The sequence below is a fragment of the Octopus bimaculoides genome, chromosome 3 (genome assembly GCF_046866305.1).
Source record: "Octopus bimaculoides isolate indiv1 chromosome 3, ASM4686630v1, whole genome shotgun sequence".
NCBI classification, from domain to species: domain Eukaryota; kingdom Metazoa; phylum Mollusca; class Cephalopoda; order Octopoda; family Octopodidae; genus Octopus; species Octopus bimaculoides.
Window position 1 is genome coordinate 3685217 of NC_142930.1, and position 21985 is coordinate 3707201.

Consider the following 21985-nt stretch of genomic DNA (forward strand, 5'->3'; position numbering starts at 1 on the left):
ATACATGTGTGTGTGTATCTATATGTATGTGTGTGTACATATATATATATAAAATTAAAAAGGGGTGTCTTATTATATACACATACATATACATATATATACATATGTATGTATATATGTGCATATGTACATGTGTGTGTTTGTGTGTATATACGTATGTATGTGTGTGTGTGTGTGTGTGTGTGCATGTGTGTGTATGTACTAGAATTACAAGCAATCATTACTTTACCATTTTATGGGAACCATTGGAAGGTTCATAAGAAAGTCTCCTGATTATATATTTCGCCAACTGAACTTTGGCAGATTATTCGAAGACTGTGCAGTTGGGTCTCCTTGACAATGGTTTATTAGAATTTCTTTCATTCAGGTGCACACTTCTGCCCCCCCCCCCTCCTACTTCATCTTTTCTTCACTGGTTCATTATCAAGTCATGAAGGTACAGCTTTAACAACAACAAGAACAGCAATAATAATACCTGTTCCTCCTTAATTTATGAACTTTGACCTGTTCCTATCTCACTCCTATGTTTTCTTCCTTCGTCAACTGAACAACGCCATTCTTCTTTTTCTTCTCCTTCTTCTTCTTCTTCTTCTTCTTCTCCCTCTTCTTCTTCTTCTTCTTCTTCTTCTTCTTCTTCTTCTTCTTCTTCTTCTTCTCTCTCCTCCTCCTTCTTATCTTCTTCCTCCCCTCCTTCTTCCTCCCCTCCTTCTTCCTCTCTTCCTCCCCTCTTCCTTTTCTATTTTTCCTTCTCCTTCTTCCCTTCTTCCTCTCCTCTTTTCTTCTCATCCTTCTTCCCCCCCCCCTTCCATCGTCCCTGTCTTCTCCTCCTCCTCTTTCTTCATCTTCTATTTATTTCCTTTCCCATTTCTCTCTTTTTTCCTATCATCTTCCAAAATGTTATCCACCTTCTCCTTTTCATCGCCATCATCATCATCATCATCATTAGCATTATTATCATCATCATCATCATCATCACCACCATCATCATCATCGTCATCATCATCATCATCATCATCATCCTCATCCTCATCATCATCATCATCATCATCACCATTGTCTGGCACATTGGCCAAAATACTTTTCAGCGTTTCTCTCTGGCCATTCATGTTCCAAGTTCAAATCCCGTTGGCACCAACTTAGCCAATCATCACTTCTGAGATCGATAGAATAAACCCCTTGCCAGGTCCTGGGGCTGATTAGATCAACTAACACCCTGCTCCTAAATCCCAGACCTTCTGCCCATTCTATGTTACAAACAATTATGGTCAACATATTCCATGACCTGGTCAAGGTGGTGAGCTGGCAGAATCATTAGCACTCTGGACAAGATGCTTAGCATTTGTCTTTACGTTCTAAGTTCAAATTCTGCCGAGGTCATCTTTGCCTTTCATTCTTTCGGGATCAATAAAATAAGTACCAGTTGTGTACTGGAGCTGATGTAGTTGACTTGTCTCCTCCCGTGACGATGCTGGCCTTGGGCTAAAATTTTAAATCAGTGTTTCATTGACCAGTAAAGATATAAAATATGAGTTCTGGGGTTGCTTTTTAATTCATATTAACAGTCAGACCTTAGCATAAGGTCCACAGTCCACGGGGCTGTGCGTGCAGACCAGCAAGAACCCAAACAATAACATATTTATTCATTGTTAATCTTCAATGGCAGATTCAAGCATGAATATCTGATTGCTGTTGCTTTTCATCCCTCTTTTAGTCAACATTAGAACACACATTGTCTGATGTGTGTACATAATACAGGTACCGAACCTCTTATCTGAAAACCTTGGGGCCAGAGGTGATCCGGATTCCTGGACTTTCTGGATTTCTGGACACAGGCTGAATACCGTAAATCCTCAAGTATAGTCCGCCCTTGAGTATAATACGCATGGGGATTTTTAGGGGGCTGTACCTCTGAAAAACCTGAACTTTGTGTATAATACACACCCCTTCTCTAACTTGAGTCAATGAGGTCTATATAACGTCCTTGGTTTGTAAACGTATATACGGTAACGTCCTTTATTATTATTGTATATATAATATAATGCAAACATGTAGCTTCTTTGTGCACTTTGCAGAAAATAAAGAAATAACAGTAATAATGTCAGTGAAAAATAAATATTAAGTAAATTGCCTTTACATATTTATCACTTAGAAAATTTTGCTTCGAAAATATTTTTCATTTTTAACCTCGTATATAGTACGCACTAGAAATTTTGACCTTTAAATTTTGGGGAAAAAATGCTGATTATACTCGAGGATTTACGGTATATAAAATAAACAATGAAAAGTAAAGAACAAAACAGTATAAAATATACAAATTAATACATTTCTAAAACAGGGTTTGTTTGATCTTTATTAAGCAACTTAGAATTCTTAAAGCCAAAACAAAGCAACCTCGTGTCAATCTACTACATCCCACAAAATTCAAAGCTAATCAGTTTCAAAAATAGCCAGATTTCTGGTAATTCCAGATATCTGGATTCCAGATATCTGGATTCCAGATAAGAGGTTCAGTACTTGTATATGAGATTCATTAGAGTAAATGGACTTTCAGATACTGCAAAGTTTCAACCTTATTGAGTGTCTCCTCAGTGAATGCCACCCAACTGGAGCTATGAATCTGATGAGTGTACAGGCTCTTATTCAAAGAAATCAGCAAACAAAGTATTTGCTGATACATGAATATCAATCAGATATTCATGTTTGAATTTGCCAGAGTGTATTATGAACAAATAGATATATCATTGCTTGGATTCTCCCTGAATTATTATCTGTTAGCAGACATCAGCATGCATCAATAAATAATTTGTTTGCTGAATTATATAAACAAGAGCGTCTGTTTTTCTTAGTCGTCTGCTGGCAGGGTAGCTTTGACTGAGGAGACATACAATAAGGTTGAAACACTGCAGTGTCTCAGTCCTTTTACACTGGTGAAATACATGTGTTATGGACACACATTTTTTAAAGGGAAGAGATGTTCTTTGAGGACAAAAACCAACATTAATCAGGTATTCATGTTTGAAGTTGTCAGGATGTTCTAAGAATGAATAGACACATCATTGTTTGGATTCTCACTGTTTTGTGTGTACCCCATGATTTACTATCTGCTTAGCAGTGATGAACAAATAATTTATTTGCTGATTTCCACAAACGAGATCTTGTGCTTTTGTATTAGAACCATCTGCCTGGGAGGATAACTTTAACTGAAGAGACATACAATAAGGTTGAAACAGCATGGTGCCTCAAAGTCCCCTTTGACTGGTGAATTGCATGTGTTATGAATACACGTCATCTGTAGGGAGTGGGGGAGAATGTTCATTGATGACATAAAACCAACATTAATCAGGTATTCATGTTTGAATTTTTTCCAGGATGTGTTAAGAATGAATAGACACATCATTGTTTGGATTCTCACTGTTCCACGTGCAACCCATGAATTATTATGTTTGGCAGAGATCAACAAATAATTTGTTTGCTGAGTTCTGTGAACAAGACCTTGTCCTTTTGTGTGAGATTCATTTACCTGGGAGGATAACTTTGACTGAGGATACATACAATAAGGTTAAAACAGCATGGTGTCTCAAAGTCCCCTTTGACTGGTGAATTGCATGTGTTATGAATACACACCATCTGTAGGGGGTGGGGAGAATGTTCATTGATAACATAAAAGCAGTATCTATCAGATATTCATGTTTGAATTTGCCAGGATGTGTTAAGAATGAATAAATTCATAATTGCTTTAACAAATGTCTTGGAGAGAAAGAACCTTTCCAAGAATATGAAATTTTTCATGTGAAGCATATTGAAATATTCACCAATCACTTTTGCTGTCTAGCCTTTTCAGGCAATACAACAGTCTTTTGAAGATCGAATTTGATGATAAATGGCAGTTTTGCTGCCGGGCATTTCCACTTTCTTGATATTTTAGATTTTAATTCAGCATATTTCAGTATCTTCCTCTTTCCTGTCAGCAATACTTTTGTCAGATCTGCAGAAACGGTAATGCCTGTTATGAGAGATTCTCTTTCCTCTATCTTACATACAATGATGTCTACTCTATGTCTGTCAATGGTTCTGCTTGTCTTGGCATCAAAATTCCACAGGAGTTTCACCCTTTTCTAGCAGACATCTCTGCTTTGCCATAATCCCCAATTTTTTTTAAGGGACACAAACATAATCTGTAGTTTGTGAACTGAAGTATCCTTGGCTGCTATTCCTAGCATGTCAAGTAGAGAAGCAGAGCCAGGCTTGTTTGTTTGTACAAACCAGTATATATCTAGTTTGGGTTTTTCTTTCTTGTTACCCATTAAAGTTACCAGCTGCAACTACCATCAATTTGCTGTTAACCAGCACAGAACAAATCTATTTATTCTTGTATTAATTCTGTTACAATGGAGCCTCGAGGACATTACTCAAGCTTTTAGAAATAGCAACTAAATCTCATCTCAGAATCACTTCTTAATAACTTTTAACACTGAATACGCATTGGTTAATGTATTCCTAGATATTTTATGAATGCAAAAACAAACAAAGAAATATTGGTCAAACATATATATATATATATATATATATATATATATATATAAATTAATGCTTCCTGCCTCTGGGCTATGACCAAGCCAGACTATCAGGAGGAGGAGGATGAAGACAACGATAATATCACCACCACCACCACCATCATCATCACCATCACCATCATCATCATCATCATCATCATCATTATCATCACCACCACCACCATCATCATCATCATTATCATCACCATCATCATCATCATTATCATCATCATCACCATCATCATCATTTTCTTCACCATCATCACCATCTCCACTAATATAATCATCACCATTACCATCATCATCATCATCATCATCATCACCATCATCATCATCATCATCATCATCATTATCCTCATCATCATCATCATCATCATCATTGTCACCGTCTACATTACTATTATCATCACCATTACCAATATCCTCAAGATGATGGCCTCCACCATCATTATTGACCATTATTCACCATTATTTACTCTACATAAAGTTTTCTGTGGACAATTACTTAATTGTATGGAAACACAGACATAGATTTTTTTTAGATAAAAAAAATGAAAAACAAGACATACATTTTCTTAAATAATAATAAAAAAAAAATGAATGTTTTTTTTTCTACACTAATAAAATTAGGAAATCGTGAATTACTTTTCGCATTTGCTTGGTAGAATCACAATTTTCTTCATGAACACACAGCTATGATATATATATATGAGTGAGTGAGTGAGTGGGTGAGTGAGTGAGTGAGTGAGTGAGTGAGTGAGTGAGTGAGTGAGTGAATGAGTGGTTGAGTGTGTGAGTATGTGAATGAGTGAGTCGGTGAGTGAGTGAGTTTATATAAAAGAACACAAGTGGGGGTTCAATGCTGTTATGAATTTTGTAACACACTTGTTTTGTTTTCTTCTACACAAATGCCACACCTGGGACCAGCCCCTGCATTGGACCTACAGTTTATATCAGGTTTGGTACCTGTGTGTATATGTATATGGCTTTGTGTATATTCATATAGACAGATAGATACGAGTGTGTGCATATACATACATATATACATACATACATATATATACATACATGCATATATATATATATATATATATATATATATATAGAAAGGACAACAAAAGAAAGAAAGAGACCTTGATATTATGTAAATAGAGGAATTTATCTGTAAAAATATGTGACACTTATTCGGTAGCAATGTGCTAACGACTCTGCCTGCTCACCACATCATCATCATCATCGTTGAATGTCTGCTTTCCATGCTGGCATGGGTTGGATGGTTTGACTGAGGACTGGCGTACCAGATGGCTACACCAGGCTCCAATCTTATCAGGCAGAGTTTCTACAGCTGGATACCCTTCCTAATGCCAACCACTTCGAGAGTGTAGTGGTTGACATTACCAGCACGAGGGCCAGTCAGGCGGTACTGGCAACGGTTATGCTCAAAATAGTGTTTTTTACGTGTCACCTGCACAGGGGCCAGTCCAGCGGCACTGGCAATGACCTCGCGCAAATGTTTTTTCATGTGCCACTGGCACAAGTGCCACTTAATGATAATAGTTCTTTCTACTGAGTGCACAATGCCTGGAATTTTTTCTTGGCTGGCGGTGGGGGGAGGGGAGGACAACTCAATTACATTGGCCCCCAAAGTGAAACCAGTACTTGTTCTATTGACTCTGAAATGATGGAAAGCAAAGCTGACTTGAGCAGTATTTGAACTCAGGAAGGTGGTGATTGCTTTCCCTTCCATATTAGATCAGACATGTTGTCTGACTGAGAGACAAACATAATGATCCTTTTGTGATGGATGAAGAACAACATATTTTGATGCATCGACTTTAATATCACCATCATCATCTGAGGGAAAGTTTTCGACCCTGGTGATTTTGTTAACTCATTTTTCAATCGAATGGAAGCAGTTTCTCGCTTGTGATTCCAAAAGATATTCATCTTTCTGGCTAAAATTAATGGCTCACCTTTATCTTTGTAAATTGATATAAATCTTCTGTTGTATCCAACTAAGTCAAGGAAATATTCTAAAACCTTTAGCACATTTTGGAACCACAAGAGACCAAATATTATTTGGCAGCAATTTCAAAAGTTTTATGCCATCCTTAGATAAGCTGACAGTCAGAAATTCTATTTAATCCACTCTGTGAATTCACTTTTGCTTGGTCTCAGATATATTTGCTACAAAACCATATTTTCTCTTCTATTGAGTTTAGTTAATAATGGAGCATGGAATAATATCAACCTGATATTCCAAGAGACCAGGTATGTTTGATAGAATTGTCTCCATACATTTGGAATATTGCACTAGAATTCTTCAGTTTCATTCATAGACAATTCACTTTGTAAAGTCCATTGGTTATGTTTATGTCACTTCATTTAAGAATGTAACAGTATTTGCCAATATCTACTTTGTAAGTGAATTTTTGAAAAGCCAAAAGCACCTGTCCTGCCTGAAAATATGGTTTCCATATAAGACATGGCATAACTATGTGTATGTATCTGATTGTTAATGTGACCTAACCATCCCAGATGCTCACAATACTGTCTCTTTTAGCAACCAAAATCATTTGAGAAACATGTTTAATACTTTTACTCAAACAGGGTGTCATTAACCCCACAGACTCTAAACGCCAAAATTTGTTAATAGCCACCTCAGTTTTTAAATGGAAGCGCACTGGCAAAATAGACATACACAGTTGGTTAAACTTTGCATTACTTTTAAAATAATAAAGTAATTTTTTATAGCCGTTAATTGGTCAGAAATCTGACCACAAAAATAAGAAAAGAATTTGAAGAAATTGCACTCATGCCAGTGGAACGTTTAATGCACCAGGGCTGCTGATTGGCTCCCTTGCTGGTGATACATAAAAGGCACCATCCCAGCATGATCGTTGCCAGGGCTGCTGATTGGCTCCTATGCCAGTGGCACATACAAAGCACTGTTCGAGTGTGATCGTTGCCAGCATCGCCTTGCTGGCACATGTACCAGTAGCATGTGAAAAACATCATTTGAGTGTGGTCATCGTCAGTGCTGCCGGACTGGCTCCCATGCAGGTGGCACGTAAAAAGCACCTTTTGAGCGTGGTCGTTGCCAGTATCACCTGACTGACCCTCATGCCGGTGGCACATAAAAGCATCCACTACACTCTCAGAGTGGTTGGTGTTAGGAAGGGCATCCAGCTGTAGAAACTCTGCCAGATCGGATTGGAGCCTGGTGCAGCCTTCTGGGTCGCCAATTTTCAGTCAAATCGTCCAACCCATGCCAACATGGAAAACAGATGTTAAGCGATGACGATGACGACGATGATGATGATGATGATGATGATAATGATGATGATGACGCAACCCAACAGACAAAATTTATATAAAATCTTATTTCCAGGAAATATATGCTTTTTAGAAACATTATTAAAATCACTTCTTGTTTCCACTTCTTCAACAACTTGTAATATTGTTCGAGTGAAAGCAAGGAATGGTTCATACAAATAATGACTAAAATGATTCAGAAATTGAAAAATCTTCACAATGGACACTGGCAGCAACATTAACCGTTTAGCACCAGAGACTGATTTGCCTGTTTATTAGGCAGGATATCAGAGGAGCATTTTCGAAGTTGGCATTAGTATTTATCACAGAGAACCATAAAAGTCTTTCCAACGCTTCTTCATGAATTGTAGTTTCACAATCAGCATAATTAGCCTAACAACACAGACAATGCCTCTTGAAATTGTCTGTTTTCCTGAAATTATAGAATTTTACACGAAATGCAGGAGAGTGTAACTCGCTATACTTCTTCCCCAATTACAGCATAGTTTGTGGAAAATATATGTTTCATGTCTAGGCTGATTTAGGAATGGTTTTTCTGTTTTCCATAGAATCCTATCACATGAAATTTAGTGTAATATGTTTGCCTAGAGTCATGTTATGCTGATGATTTTAAATAAGGATGAAATGGTGTTATACATTGTTACCAACGACTAATGAAATAGTCAAGATTTTTGTAATGAGTAGAAAAAAAAAGAAATATGAAATATGTATATTCCGGACATCCTCTTTGTTATTCTCACATTTGAAAATTCAAAATTCTTCTAGAGGTGATTATCTCCCTTTACACCTGGGCAACCTGTGTTCAACTAACTTCTTTTGTTTTCATTTTTAGTTTTGTTTTATTTTTCAACCATATTTATTGCCCACGTGGGGCTAAACATAGAGGAGACAAACAAGGACAGACAAAGGGATTAAGTCGATTACATCGACTCCAGTGCGTAACTGGTACTTATTTAATCGACCCCGAAATGATGAAAGGCAAAGTTGACCTCAGTGGAATTTGAACTCAGAACGTAAAGACAGACGAAATACCGCTAAGCATTTCATCCTGCGTGCTAATGATTCGGCCAGCTCGCTGACTTTTTCAACCATATTACCAATCAAAAGCCATCTTTCTGATAGATCTAAAGAAATCAAATTAACAAATTCTAATGTTATGTATTGCATGCTTCATTATACATTAATAGTCTGGCCATCTTAAGTTTCTGTCGACTGAAGACGAACCTGATATAAAGACTAATTTAGACAGCTTCGTTTGGGGATCAACTTTGAACTTGCCAAAATTACATTTCCTTTCATGGATGTTAATAAGACTCAGAAATGTGCCTCCCCGCACATTTTCGTCAGGAGATTTGTTTCATGTCAAAGAACTGGGAACACTCAGCAATTAACATATGCTCCTAAGATTATGCTATAATGTTGACAGCATCTAAAACACTGTTGTTTGTGCATTCTTCATCATCAGTGCACATCAGTCTGGCTGTTGCTTTTACTGTGCACTTTTCTAGAAAGAGTGACTTCATGCTTGTTGTTTTGCCTTTATCAATTACAGTATTGGCATCGAATTGAATGAACTGTTCATATTCCTCCTTATTATTTCGCAGATTCACCATCTTCTTGCTGCCGTTGTTGACTCTTAGATCATATGATTTAGTAAAGAAAGTTCTAGAAGGATCTCACATACACCATAATTGGATCTTTTTTAAAACGGGGGCCACATTTTTCATTAACGAAACACTTTGAAACTTGGAACACTGGTAGAATGTGTCATATAAAACATCTTTTTCTCTTAGTCTTCTTAAAAAAAAAAGAAATCCCTAAGTTATTCCATGTTAAAGTTGTCGTATTTCTGTAATTTCAACCAATCACTGACGTCCATTCAGCCGATATACATTAAGTGCCGACTACATAAACAAACGATTCTGAAACAATTCTATCGGTGATAGGGTTAGGGTTAGGGTTAGGGTTAGGGTAAAACAGCAAATTTAAAAAGAAAAAAGCAAATAAAACGAAGAAAAAAAAGAAAATGAAAAAAGCAAATTTAAAATGAAAAAAGCAAATAAAACGAAGCTATGGCTTAATCAGCCAAAGGAGTAAATATAAACAACTGAATACTTGTCAGTGATTGGTTGAAATTATCGAAATAAGACAATTTTTTACATGAAATAAATTTGAATACAAAAATATTTTTCTATTCTATAACACAAAATAGATAAGTATACGAAGTTTGAAAGTCTTTCGGTACCAAAAACACCACGTAAAACATTAATGAAAAATGTGGCCCCCGTTTTAAAAAAAGATCCCCATAATTAATTCAAGACCTGGATGCCGGTGGAGGTGGCCATTTGAGTGAGAGAGGAAGGAAGAATACATGTAGAGTTATGATACTTATCTCATGGAACATATAATATTTAAAAGAAAAAATAAATACTAAACAATAATAATAATAATGATAATAATAATAATAATAATAACATGGAAGACTATAACATCAGATATATGCATGTATACATATGTATATATGGATATATTTGTGAGTATATACATACATACACACACATATATGAGTGTGTATATTTATATATATATATATATATATATATATATGTATGCATGTATATGCATGTATATATATATATACATACACACAAATACTCACAAAAACAAACACACACATGCATATACATATATCTGTGCAGGTGTGTATGTATGTACACAGATATATGTATATCACACACGTGTACAGTTATATACGCATTCAAATATCAATAAATACCTATTGCGACACATTTATGGCTAGGATTTGTGAATGCGTGTGTATGTGTGATTGTGTGAATGAATGTGTGAATGTGTGTTTGGGTATATATGTGTGTGTGTGTATTTGTGAATTTATTTATAGGTGACTGGGATATTTTATTTAAGAAAAAAAGATTTATTGAAAAACACAAAAGAAAAAAAAGAACAGAAAAAAAAACGAAAACAAGAATAAAGAAATCTCCATCTCTTTCTCTAAACTTGAGCTTTCCGAAAAATTGTGTTGTATGGAAGGGGGAGGGGGGAGGGGATAAATGTAGGGAAATATTTTGGATTATGGAATAACATTTACAAAATCATATTTTACATTCCTCACACTTAGGTGCATAGAAATATATGCAATTTAAGTGTGATTACAAGCACACACACACACGCATGTATGTGTGTATGTTAATGGAAGTATGTGTTTATGTATGTACAAATTTATGTATGCATGCGTGTGTCTGTATGCATGGAGGTATGTATGTATATATGCATGTGTGAATGTGATTGCACAAATAAACATTTACACTCATATCGATATCTACATTTCTCTATCTGTCTAATATACCTATCAATCTCTCTCTCTCTATCTCTCTCTCTCTCTCTCTCTCTCTCTCTCCGTATACATACGTACACACACACACACACACACACACACACATATATATATTGTGTCCATGTATTTATATATATATATATATATATATATATATATATATATATATATATATATATATATACATGTATATATACACATTTATTTATATATGTATATAATCAAACATTTCTTGTACATGTACATATGTGTGTGTATATATATATATATATATGTATGTATGTTTGTATTTATGCATGTATGTATCTCTCTAGCTATCATTTTGTCTCTCTTTTCCCCCTCTTTCTCTCTCTCTCTATCTTTGCATCTATCTATCTATCTATCAATATATATATATATATATATATATATATATATAGAGAGAGAGAGAGAGAGAGAGAGATACATAAATGCATACATGCATGTGTGTGTGTGTGTGTGTGTGTGTGTGTGTGTGTGTGTGTGTGTAAGTGTATGGTTTGATTGTAAGACTGTATAATATATGGTTTGGTTATAAGACTGTATAATAATGTATGTGTATAATATACATCCATGTACATACACAGGCAAACACACACACATACACACACACACACACACACACACACACACACACACACACACACAAAGAATATTGTAGTGAAAACGTGTTTTGTCCAGATACGTTTAAAGTTTATTATTCTAGCTTTACAATACTTAGCAAGATTAATTTTAAAGGTGTTACACACAGAAGAAAATAGATAAATAAATAAATAAATATATATATATATATATATATATATATATATATATATATATATATAAACATATATATACAGAGAGAGAGAAAGAGAGGGAGAGAGAGTGTAATTGGTAAGCAGTTAGATAGATAGATAGAGAGATGGACAGACAGACAGACAGACAGACAGACAGACAGACAGACAGACAGGCAGACAGATAGATAGATAGACAAACAAAATTAAAAGTAGGTAAGCAAACAAATATATAAGTTGTTGAATAGATAAACTTTGTAAAAAAAAAAAAAAGAGAGAAATATGAACAACAAAAAATAAAGTAAAAAGTGAAAAGATATTGAAAATTCTCAACGAAATCCTCAAGAGATAAATAAATAAAGGCAAAAGTAAGTAAATAAAGTGGAATATGACAGGAAGAAATAGTGAAATAAAAGGGGAAAAGCGAAGTGAAATAGTGTGTAAAAAGTTTTGAAAGAAGAGAGAGAGAGAGAGAGAGATCATTAGATTCATCGTCATTGTCATCATTGTAGTAGTCATCATCATCATCATCATTATTCAACGTCCGCTTTCCATGCTGGCATGGGTTGGATGGTTTGATTGAGGACTAGCGAACCAGATGGCTACACCAGGCTCCAATTTGATCTGGCAGTGTTTCTACAGCTAGATACCCTTCCTAACGCCAACCACTCCGAGAGTGTAGTGGGTGCTTTTTATGTACCACCAGCACAAGGGCCAGAGGAGCTGGCATTGACATATGATCAGACGGTGCTTTTTACATGCCACCGGCATGGAAGCCAGCCAAAGCAGCACTGGCATCGGCCACATTCAGATGGTGTTTTTTACGTGTTACCTGCACAGGGGTCACAACTACAATTTCCATTTGATTTGATTTTGATGTTGCTGATGTTAATGTACTTGACTCAATAGGTCTCCTCAAGGACAATCCAAGGTACTTTTGAGTGGGCTGGTTATGTGACACTGGTGTAGGTTACAGCTGTGGACTCACTTTATTTGCTGGGTCCTCTCAGTCACAGCATACCTCCAGAGGTGTCTGTCTTTTGTCATTGTCTCTGTGAGGCCCAGCATTCGAAGGTCATGCTTCACCACCTCATCCGATGTCTTCCTGGGTCTACCTCTTCCACAGGTTCCCTCCGCTGTTAGGGTGTGATACTTCTTCACACAGCTCTCATCCATCTGCTGTACATGGCCATACCAACGCAGTAAATATTAATGACCCGTATGGATACGGTATTTCGTTATGCAACCATATCCTACAAAGTATATTAAATGTTTTTATAAGTTAATACCACGTTCAACTGTGTTCTCCGTAGAAAATCTATAGAGATAACCTTAACAAGTGGTGTAATAACACTGCTAACACAGTAGAACACAGTATTGACTTATAAAAACGTTTGATATACTTTGTAACATATTATGGTGGCATAACGAAATATGGTGTCCCTACAAGTCATTAATAAGGACCAAATGAGCCAACAAGAGATATTAGGGTGACATTTAATCTGCAAGAAAGAGCAGCCAAATCTACTTGCTGTAATACATCCTGCCACTTTCAGAGAAGGACACATTAGAGATAACACACTGAGATATGTAGGTCTTGTTTGAAATAATATCTGGTTGTTGGTTTACTCAATCAGTTATTATGACTGAGAGACAAAATGGCTGTTTGATTTTATGGTAGTGATTCTGTTTCCAAAGTGTTGTTCTTCGGAGTAAGATACCAAATTTTGTTTGACTTAAATTGCTTCAGTGAACATTATCCTTGCTTCGCACCTGAAAGCTGAATGACAGGTAATTCCTCAAACATGTAAACTATTCTGTTTTTTGGTGTAACTCAGGAGGGTCATTATGCTAGTAAAACACACACACAAGTTCTATTTCACCTCTTTATTACTTATTTGTCTACTGGCTGAATATTTGACTAATTAATTAATTGATTAACCGTTCAGTCAATTGGTCAATCTGTTGATCACTCAGGTTTGTCAAAGTCATTTCATTGCCATTCACAACCTCATCAATGAGATGCTTTGTTCATCCCAGTCATTTTTGGTTGTGTTCTTCATTCGCAAGTCAACTTCAGCCACAACCAACTGACTCAGCAACTATGCAGGAATGCTGCAACTATTCCTAAAGCAATTCATTCCTATCCATTTCTCAACTATCTGTGGAATATAATCCTGGAAATGAAATAAAAGCTATCAATCTCTCATTTGGAAGTCCAGAATCTTTCTGACATAAAGCTTATTAAAACTTGTAATGAAATTAATTAATTTTATATCTCTTGTATCCTTTTACAAATATGAGACATTGTATAGGTGCAATCAATATACCTTTCCTTCTAAACAAATGTGAACCTTCATACCAATCTGGTAATATTTAACACCTGTAATTAAGGCCATCATTAAGTTGCCAGGGCAACGGATTGGCTCTCATATCAGTGGCACATAAAAAGCACCATTCAAGTGTGATCGTTGCCAGCATTGCCTTACTGGCACATGTGTCAATGGCACATGAAAGACAACATTTGAGCATGGTCTTTGCAAGTGCCGCCGGACTGGCTCCTGTGGCACATAAAAGCACCTGCTACACTCTCGGAGTGGTTGGCATTAGGAAGGGCATCCAGTTGTAGAAACTCTACCGGATCAGACTGGAGCTTGGTGCAGCTATCTGGTTCACCAGTCCTCAATCAAATCGTCCAACCCATGCCAGCATGGAAAGCAGATGTTAAATGATGATGATGATGATGATGATTAAGTCTGCATGGTTTTAAATAGTGTGCTGGAAAAGTGGGTCCCCCAACCACCCCAAAACATAAAATTATATTGTCTGTAACCGATAAGTTATTTGGCTCCTAGTGATGCGTCACCCATAGCACCATGGTACCATCTACAAAATACTAAAAACAAATCCTCTTAATTATTAGGTCTATAACGATTTGAAGATGCATGGATCAATGGTTAGAGGGTTGGGCTTACAATTATGAGGCAGTGAATTTGAATCCCAGATCAGGCTGCGTGTTGGGTTTTTTCGAAAATATAAGGACACAGATCATGTTGTATAGCCAGCTGGAGACGATGTCTCCTGGGGTTAAATTACAGCAACATTTGTCCTAAACCAGGACTGCCATGTTATGTTGGCAAACAAGCTTTACTACAACATATTGTTGTTGAATATCTCTCATTGAGAGATTTAAAAATGGTCTTTGACTACTTTTCTCATTTGCATAATGGTAAGAAACTTGCAAGAGCGCTGAAAAGCAGAAGGTCTTCAGAGAAGGAATCCCACTTCAAGCAAGTGTTTTAGCCCTTAATTTTTCTTACACTCTAAAAGCACCAGGCTGCATCCGGGCTATGACTCTTGGATGCCCTTCTGCTGACCTTTTTAAGCCAAATGAATATTGGAGACTCACGATTCATTTCATCTAGTTGGAACTCCTCTCTGTAGACTCAGCTTCCAACTGTATACTCAAAGAAGAAATATTGTGGGTTGCCATAGTAACAGTGAAAAGTCAACACTCTTGTAATGGCTCACTATATTATTAAGTATATTCATCCTCATTTGTCTACTTTTCTTATTTGAATATATTTGCATATATTTACATATATTTGAATGTATTTGAAACATAGCTGCAGCCTTCTTATTGTATCTTAGAATGTTCTAGTTGGAATCCCTATGGAATTAGATCCCTCTTCCTGTTGCTAAATACAAAACTGTAAGAATATGTTTTTCTTTTTTTGTGGTTGGCATGGCTGTGTGGTTAAGAAGCTTGCTTTGTAACTCTGTGTTTTTGAGTTCAGTCCTATCATACAGTACTTTGAGCAAGTGCCTTCTACTATAACCCTAAACTGAACAATACCTTCTGAATGGATTTGGCAGGTGGAAACTGTGTGGAAGCCTCTCACGTGTGTGTGTGTGTGTGTGTGCATGCATGCCTTTGTATTTGACAACCAGTGTTGAATTTTCCTATATTCACATAACCTAGCAGTCTGGCAAATGAGATGGACAGAATAAGTGCCAGATCAAAAATAAGGACTAGAATAAATTTGTTCAACTATACCCTTCAAGGTAGAGCCCCAGCATGGCCACACTCCAATGAATGAAACAAGTAAAAAAAAAAAAAGAGATAAAATATATTCATTTTCTAGGATATTGCTTTATTTTTTTAACAATTCTTTTTATTGCTGAAAGTCCTTCCTGGTGCTCCAGCATGACCACAGTCAAATGACTGAGATAAGAAAGAAAAAAAGAATTTTAAATGGGAAACTATTTCTTTAAGGTAAATTGGGGTGACTAGAGTTATCTACCTTACATTACAGCACTGAAGTAAGAATTAAGTTTATAACAATGTAGTCAAGCATAATACATTCGTTAATTTCTTAGCCAATGTGCTTCATAATTGATAAAGATAATTAATTAATAATAACTGAAACAATAATAAACTGTAAAATCTTAATCAGTTTATTTATAATTCTGTTGCATTTCAACTGTTCCCTTCAGGAACTGCATGGAACCACAACTGCATTCGTCAGCTAATCCTGAAACACATGATATTACAAATTGTGTACTAAGCTTATTTACAGTCATTTAAAAAACGAAATGTGGAACTGTCAAATTTGTTATGATGTGGGTATACACGTCTGGTTTAAAATGCTATTATACAAATAAATAGTTGGTTGTGGTTGTCTAAAAATAACGTATCACAGAAACATATGTTAACACAGAATGCCCTCTGTACAACTCAAATATTGGTACGATAGTCTTCAATGTTCAACTGCCAACTATTAAACCAACACACATTGAGCTAACACCATCAGTTACACTCCTGTTAGGTCACTTGGTTCTTATCGTAATCAGTTAGTCCAAGTCACGTGGGGATGTTCAGGATTTTCTCATTAGAAAATGTAAGGGAGGAATCTCTTCCTCTATCATTTCTTTTTGTGTGGTGGAATCATTACAGGAATGGACATTTCAACAGGATATTACTTCAGTGTTCCACTCTAGACAAATAAAGTCTCTGCTGTCTAGCTGATTCATCATCATCATCATCATCATCATCATCATCATTATCATCATCATCTTTCAATGCTGCTTTCCATGCTAGCATGGGTTGGACGATTTGACTGAGGTCTGGCGAACCAGATGGCTACACCAGGCTCCAATCTGATTTGGCAGAATTTCTACAGCTGGATACCCTTCCTAACGCTAACCACTCTGGGAGTGTAGTGGGTGCTTTTTACATGCCACCCGCATGGGAGCCAGTCAGGCAGCACTGGCATCAGCCATGATTGAATGGTGCTTTTTACGTACCACTGGCATGGGAGCCAGTCAGACGGCACTGGTGTTGACCATTCTCAAAGAACATTAGCCTGGTAGTTTTTCTGTGAGCAGGCTTTGATCTTGTGCCACCAATATGAAACCTTCAGTCTCTGCTGTCAGTTCTGAACTTCTCATCCACCAATAGATTGTTGCTTGGTCTACATCAACATTTCGACTTTGAAATATATATTGTCCATGCAGAGACTTCTGGATCCATTGCTCCTCAATTTCTTTCTGCCCATTCCTGTTTTGCAGTCTGCTTGGTCCATTTTGCTTGTTTTGTGGCAGGGGTTTCAGGTTCTTGAAATGTTTCAGGATTAATGTCAAATTACCCTGTGAATTCGCAAGCTTCCTTGCCAATAGAACGTGATTCTCATCATCATCATCATCATTATTATTATTATTATTATTATTATTATAGTAGCCATCTGGTTCACCAGTCCTCAGTCAAATCATCCAACCCATGCTAGCATGGAAAGCAGACACTAAACGATGATGATGATGATTATTATTATCATTATTATTATTATTATTATTATTATTATTATTATTATTATTATTATTATTATCACTATTATTATTAAGGCAGTGAGCTTGCAGAGTCGTTAGCACACTGGATGGAATGCTTTGTGGTATTCTGAGTTCAAATTCCACCGAGGTCGATAAATTAAGGACCAGTGAAATCCTGGAGTCAATGTAATCGACTATTCCCCTCCCCACAAATTTCAGGCTTTGTGCCTTCAGCAGAAAGGATTATTATTATTATTATTATTATTATTATTATTATTATTATTATTATTATTATTATTATTATTTTGGTGAAATTGTTTACTTACATGTTATGTTTTTTTGTTGTTTTTCTTTGCAGATATTTTGAAAGGAGACATAAAATCTATCTTGGATCTCTTGTGGCGGTTGATTCTTAATTACTGCATTCACGATGACGGTGAGTGAAAATAGAGCAGGAAATGGGTGACGTTGTTTGAAATAATTCTTACTTTATTCATTGAGTAGACATCATGCTAAGATAATTCATAACGAACAAATCAAATGTAAAAAAAAAATAAATGTTTCTAACATTACTCTTTCTATTTAAAATATATTTTAATATCATTGCAAACAGTAAAAAAAGAAGAAAAAAAATAGAAATAGAAATAGAAATAAATGTTTTTTTGAATGAAGTTTGGTGAAAAGGAAGCTAAAATTCTTACCCTCAACCGAAAAAAAAAAAAAAAAAGGCAAAAAGCAAAATAAAAATAAGCGTGATTCAATAAGCTTCTATGTTTCTTTCAGCTGCATATTAACTCCTAATATATTAAGCAACCAAAGCTGTCATCGTAGTTGTTGTTGTTGTTGTAATCCTCTCATCATCATCACAACCATCATCGTCACCGTCATCATCATCATCATTATTATCATCATCACCTTCACTACCATCATCATCATCATCATCATCATCATCATCAAATCCGGTTTCACCAGTCCTCAGTCAAATCGTCCAACCCATGCTAGCATGGAAAGCAGACGTTAAACGATGATGATGATGATGATGATGATGATGATGATATTCATCATCATCAGCACCATCATCATCAATGTAGCTGTCATCATCACCATCATCATCATCATTGTGATTGCCATCATTGTAAAAGTCACTGTTGTAGCCGTCATCATCATAGACTTCATCATCATCATCATCATCATCATCATCATTGCCGTCATCATCATTGTCATGGTCATCAGCATTGTCGTTGTCACTGATGTCATCAACGTCAATATCATTATCACCACCATCATTATTGCCATCATCATCATTACCGTCCACATTATCAACATCATAATCATCACCATCATTATTGTTCTACATCCTGCTCTACCCATCCGTGCATGGGGATGGGGGGTTGCTGCTGTTCTCATTAAATGTCTGAAAGAATACCATCTCACTAATAACCTCCATTTTTGGTCTTCTCCCAGCTGCGCAACACACTCCCCTGTGCCAACTAGTTTAAAAAATATACTCACAATAGCATGATAAACCCCTAAGGGAATATCATGCCCTCAACAAGACTAAGGGCTATCTCTTGGCCCCTACAGTTTTTAATGTTGGTGCTGCAATAAAATGCACTCAGTGTATTTTATTGATACAGCAGCATTAGACATTTTGATGGTGACAGGAGTTGTATACATTATTTATATTATTTACATTATTTACATTTGACGGATACTTGTCCTCATCTTGTTTGTTGTTAACACAACGTTTCGGCTGATATACCCTCCAGCCGTCATCAGGTGTCTTGGGGATATTTCGAACCTGGGTTCTCATTCCTAAGGTATTTTTTGATGTTATTGTTATTATTATTATCATTATTATTATTATTATTATTATTATTATTATTATTATTATTATTATTATTATTATTATTATCATCATTATTATTATTATTCAGGTCACTGCCTGGAATTGAAGTCAGAATGTTGGGGTTAGTAGCCTGTTCCCTTAACCACTACACCATATGCCCGTGGGAGGTGTATAGATGGTGAGAATGATTGATGCCAAACCAAATTTGCTGGCAGGAAATTCAGATGGGGTATATGGGGGAGATGTGTGTGTGTGGTGAGTCCATCTGAAGAAAGTGTCTTCAGGTAGGGGAAGAGTGAATACCCTGTCAAAAACAACCCATGCCAGCATGGAACATCATCGTCATCGTCATCATCATCGTTTAACATCTGCCTTCCATGCTGAGGACTGGTGAACCAGGAGGCTGCACCAGGCTCCAATCTGATCAGGCTGAGTTTCTACAGCTGGATGCCCTTCCTAATGCCAACCACTCCGAGAGTATAGTGGGTGTATTTATATGCTGCTGGCATGAGGGCCAGTCAGGCGGTACTGGCAACGACCACGCTCAAAATGGTGTTCAATGATGACGCATATGCTTATATCATCATCATCATCATCATCATTTAGCATTCATTGTCCATACTGACAAGGGTTGGACGGTTTGACCAGGGCTGGCAAACTGGAAGGCTGCACCAGACTCCAGTCTGTTTTCCACAGCAGGATGCCCTTCCTAATGCCAATCACTCTGAGAGTATAATAAGTACCTTTACGTGCCACCGGCATTGGTGCCATTTGCATGACACTGCTATCTGCCATGACTGTGGTTTTACTTGGCTTGATGGGTCTTCTTGTCGAGCAGGACATAAAACCAAATGGTGTTGGTCCTTGCCTCCATGAAGCCCAATGCTCAAAAGATGCTTCTACATGCCACCAGCATGGGTGCCAATGACCTGACATTCGATATGCTAATAAGTGGTGTCTGGTGCCAGAATTTTGGGCTCAAGTCTATCAGCATAAGTGGAGCCTAGACTGGTCAGTTTGTACTGGCATCGAGTCATATTAGTTGCAATAATGAAGTCAAGCCAAATAGTGATAATTTTGAAATCATTTAATATGCACATTTCAGGTCTGATTAATATATGAAAGGAAATGCATCCATTATGCAAACCTTCCTCAGTTACTTGTGAAATGCTTTAACTGAGGAAGGTTTATGTAATGGATGCATTTCCTATCATATGAAACAAACCTGAAATGTGCATATTAAATGATTTCAAAAATATCACTATTTAGTTTGTCTTCATGATTACAACTATATGCACAAACACATACACACACACACACACACACACACACACATACATGCACCAGTTTTAATGTCTGTATTGCCATACTTCTGTAGCACAGAGCATCACCAATTAGTGCAGTCATTTGTTGTCTTTTCCATCTGACACAGCTCAAGATTTTTTTTCAACATTTCCTACCGAAATTTCCTCACCCTCCCTCAGCCACAAATTCCATTCACTTTAAATCCACACCACTTCTTCATACTGCTGTCCCCTTCAAGATGACAGCTGTATGAATCACCAGCTGTTTCCAAATAAATAAGTTCTACAAAAAGTATTGAGCACACTTTTCTTATTTATAACCCCAAACACACACGTATATAACGTGTGTGTGTGTGTGTGTGCGTCTGTGTGTCTGTATATTTAGAAATATATATATATAAATATACAGGGTGCATATAATGTCTAATGTGACAATGCACACACACACACTCACACACAGGCACACATGCATACAAACACACATGCATGTATGTATGCATACATAACACTGTGTGTGTGTGTATGTGTGTATAAGAGTGTTTGTGTGTACATAAATCAACAAAACATTGCTCAGTTAGAAAGATCTTTTCATAGATTAATTAATAGAGAGATCAGGAGAGAAATATATAAATAGATGTGTGTATGTGCCTATGTATGAGCCTCTGTGTGTGTGTGTGTGTGTGTGTATGTGTGTGCCTCTGTGTGTGTGTGTATGTGTGCACATATATATATATATTGTGCATGAGTATGTGTGTATATATCCATATACATATACATACATATACATACATATATATATATATATATATATATATATATATATATATATATATTGCCATATTTCGATTTCTATAACAGAATAATTTATTCTTTTGCTTCAAGTAACATAAATTCTCAGTGACGAATGGTGGAAGCGATGGAGGCAGTTGTGGCAGAGGTGGTGGTTGTGGTGGCGACGGTGATGAAAAACCAAG

General features: G+C 36.4%; 1 protein-coding gene across 1 annotated transcript in view; it reads left to right on the forward strand.

Moving 5' to 3' along the window:
* LOC106875233 (uncharacterized) overlaps window positions 1-21985 on the forward strand; it is a 201723-nt gene that overhangs the window by 82467 nt on the left and 97271 nt on the right. Inside the window, exon 4 of the mRNA XM_089348486.1 lies at window positions 18217-18294. Within this exon, the coding sequence (XP_089204612.1) occupies window positions 18217-18294 (78 nt within the window). The remainder of the gene's footprint in view (window positions 1-18216; window positions 18295-21985) is intronic.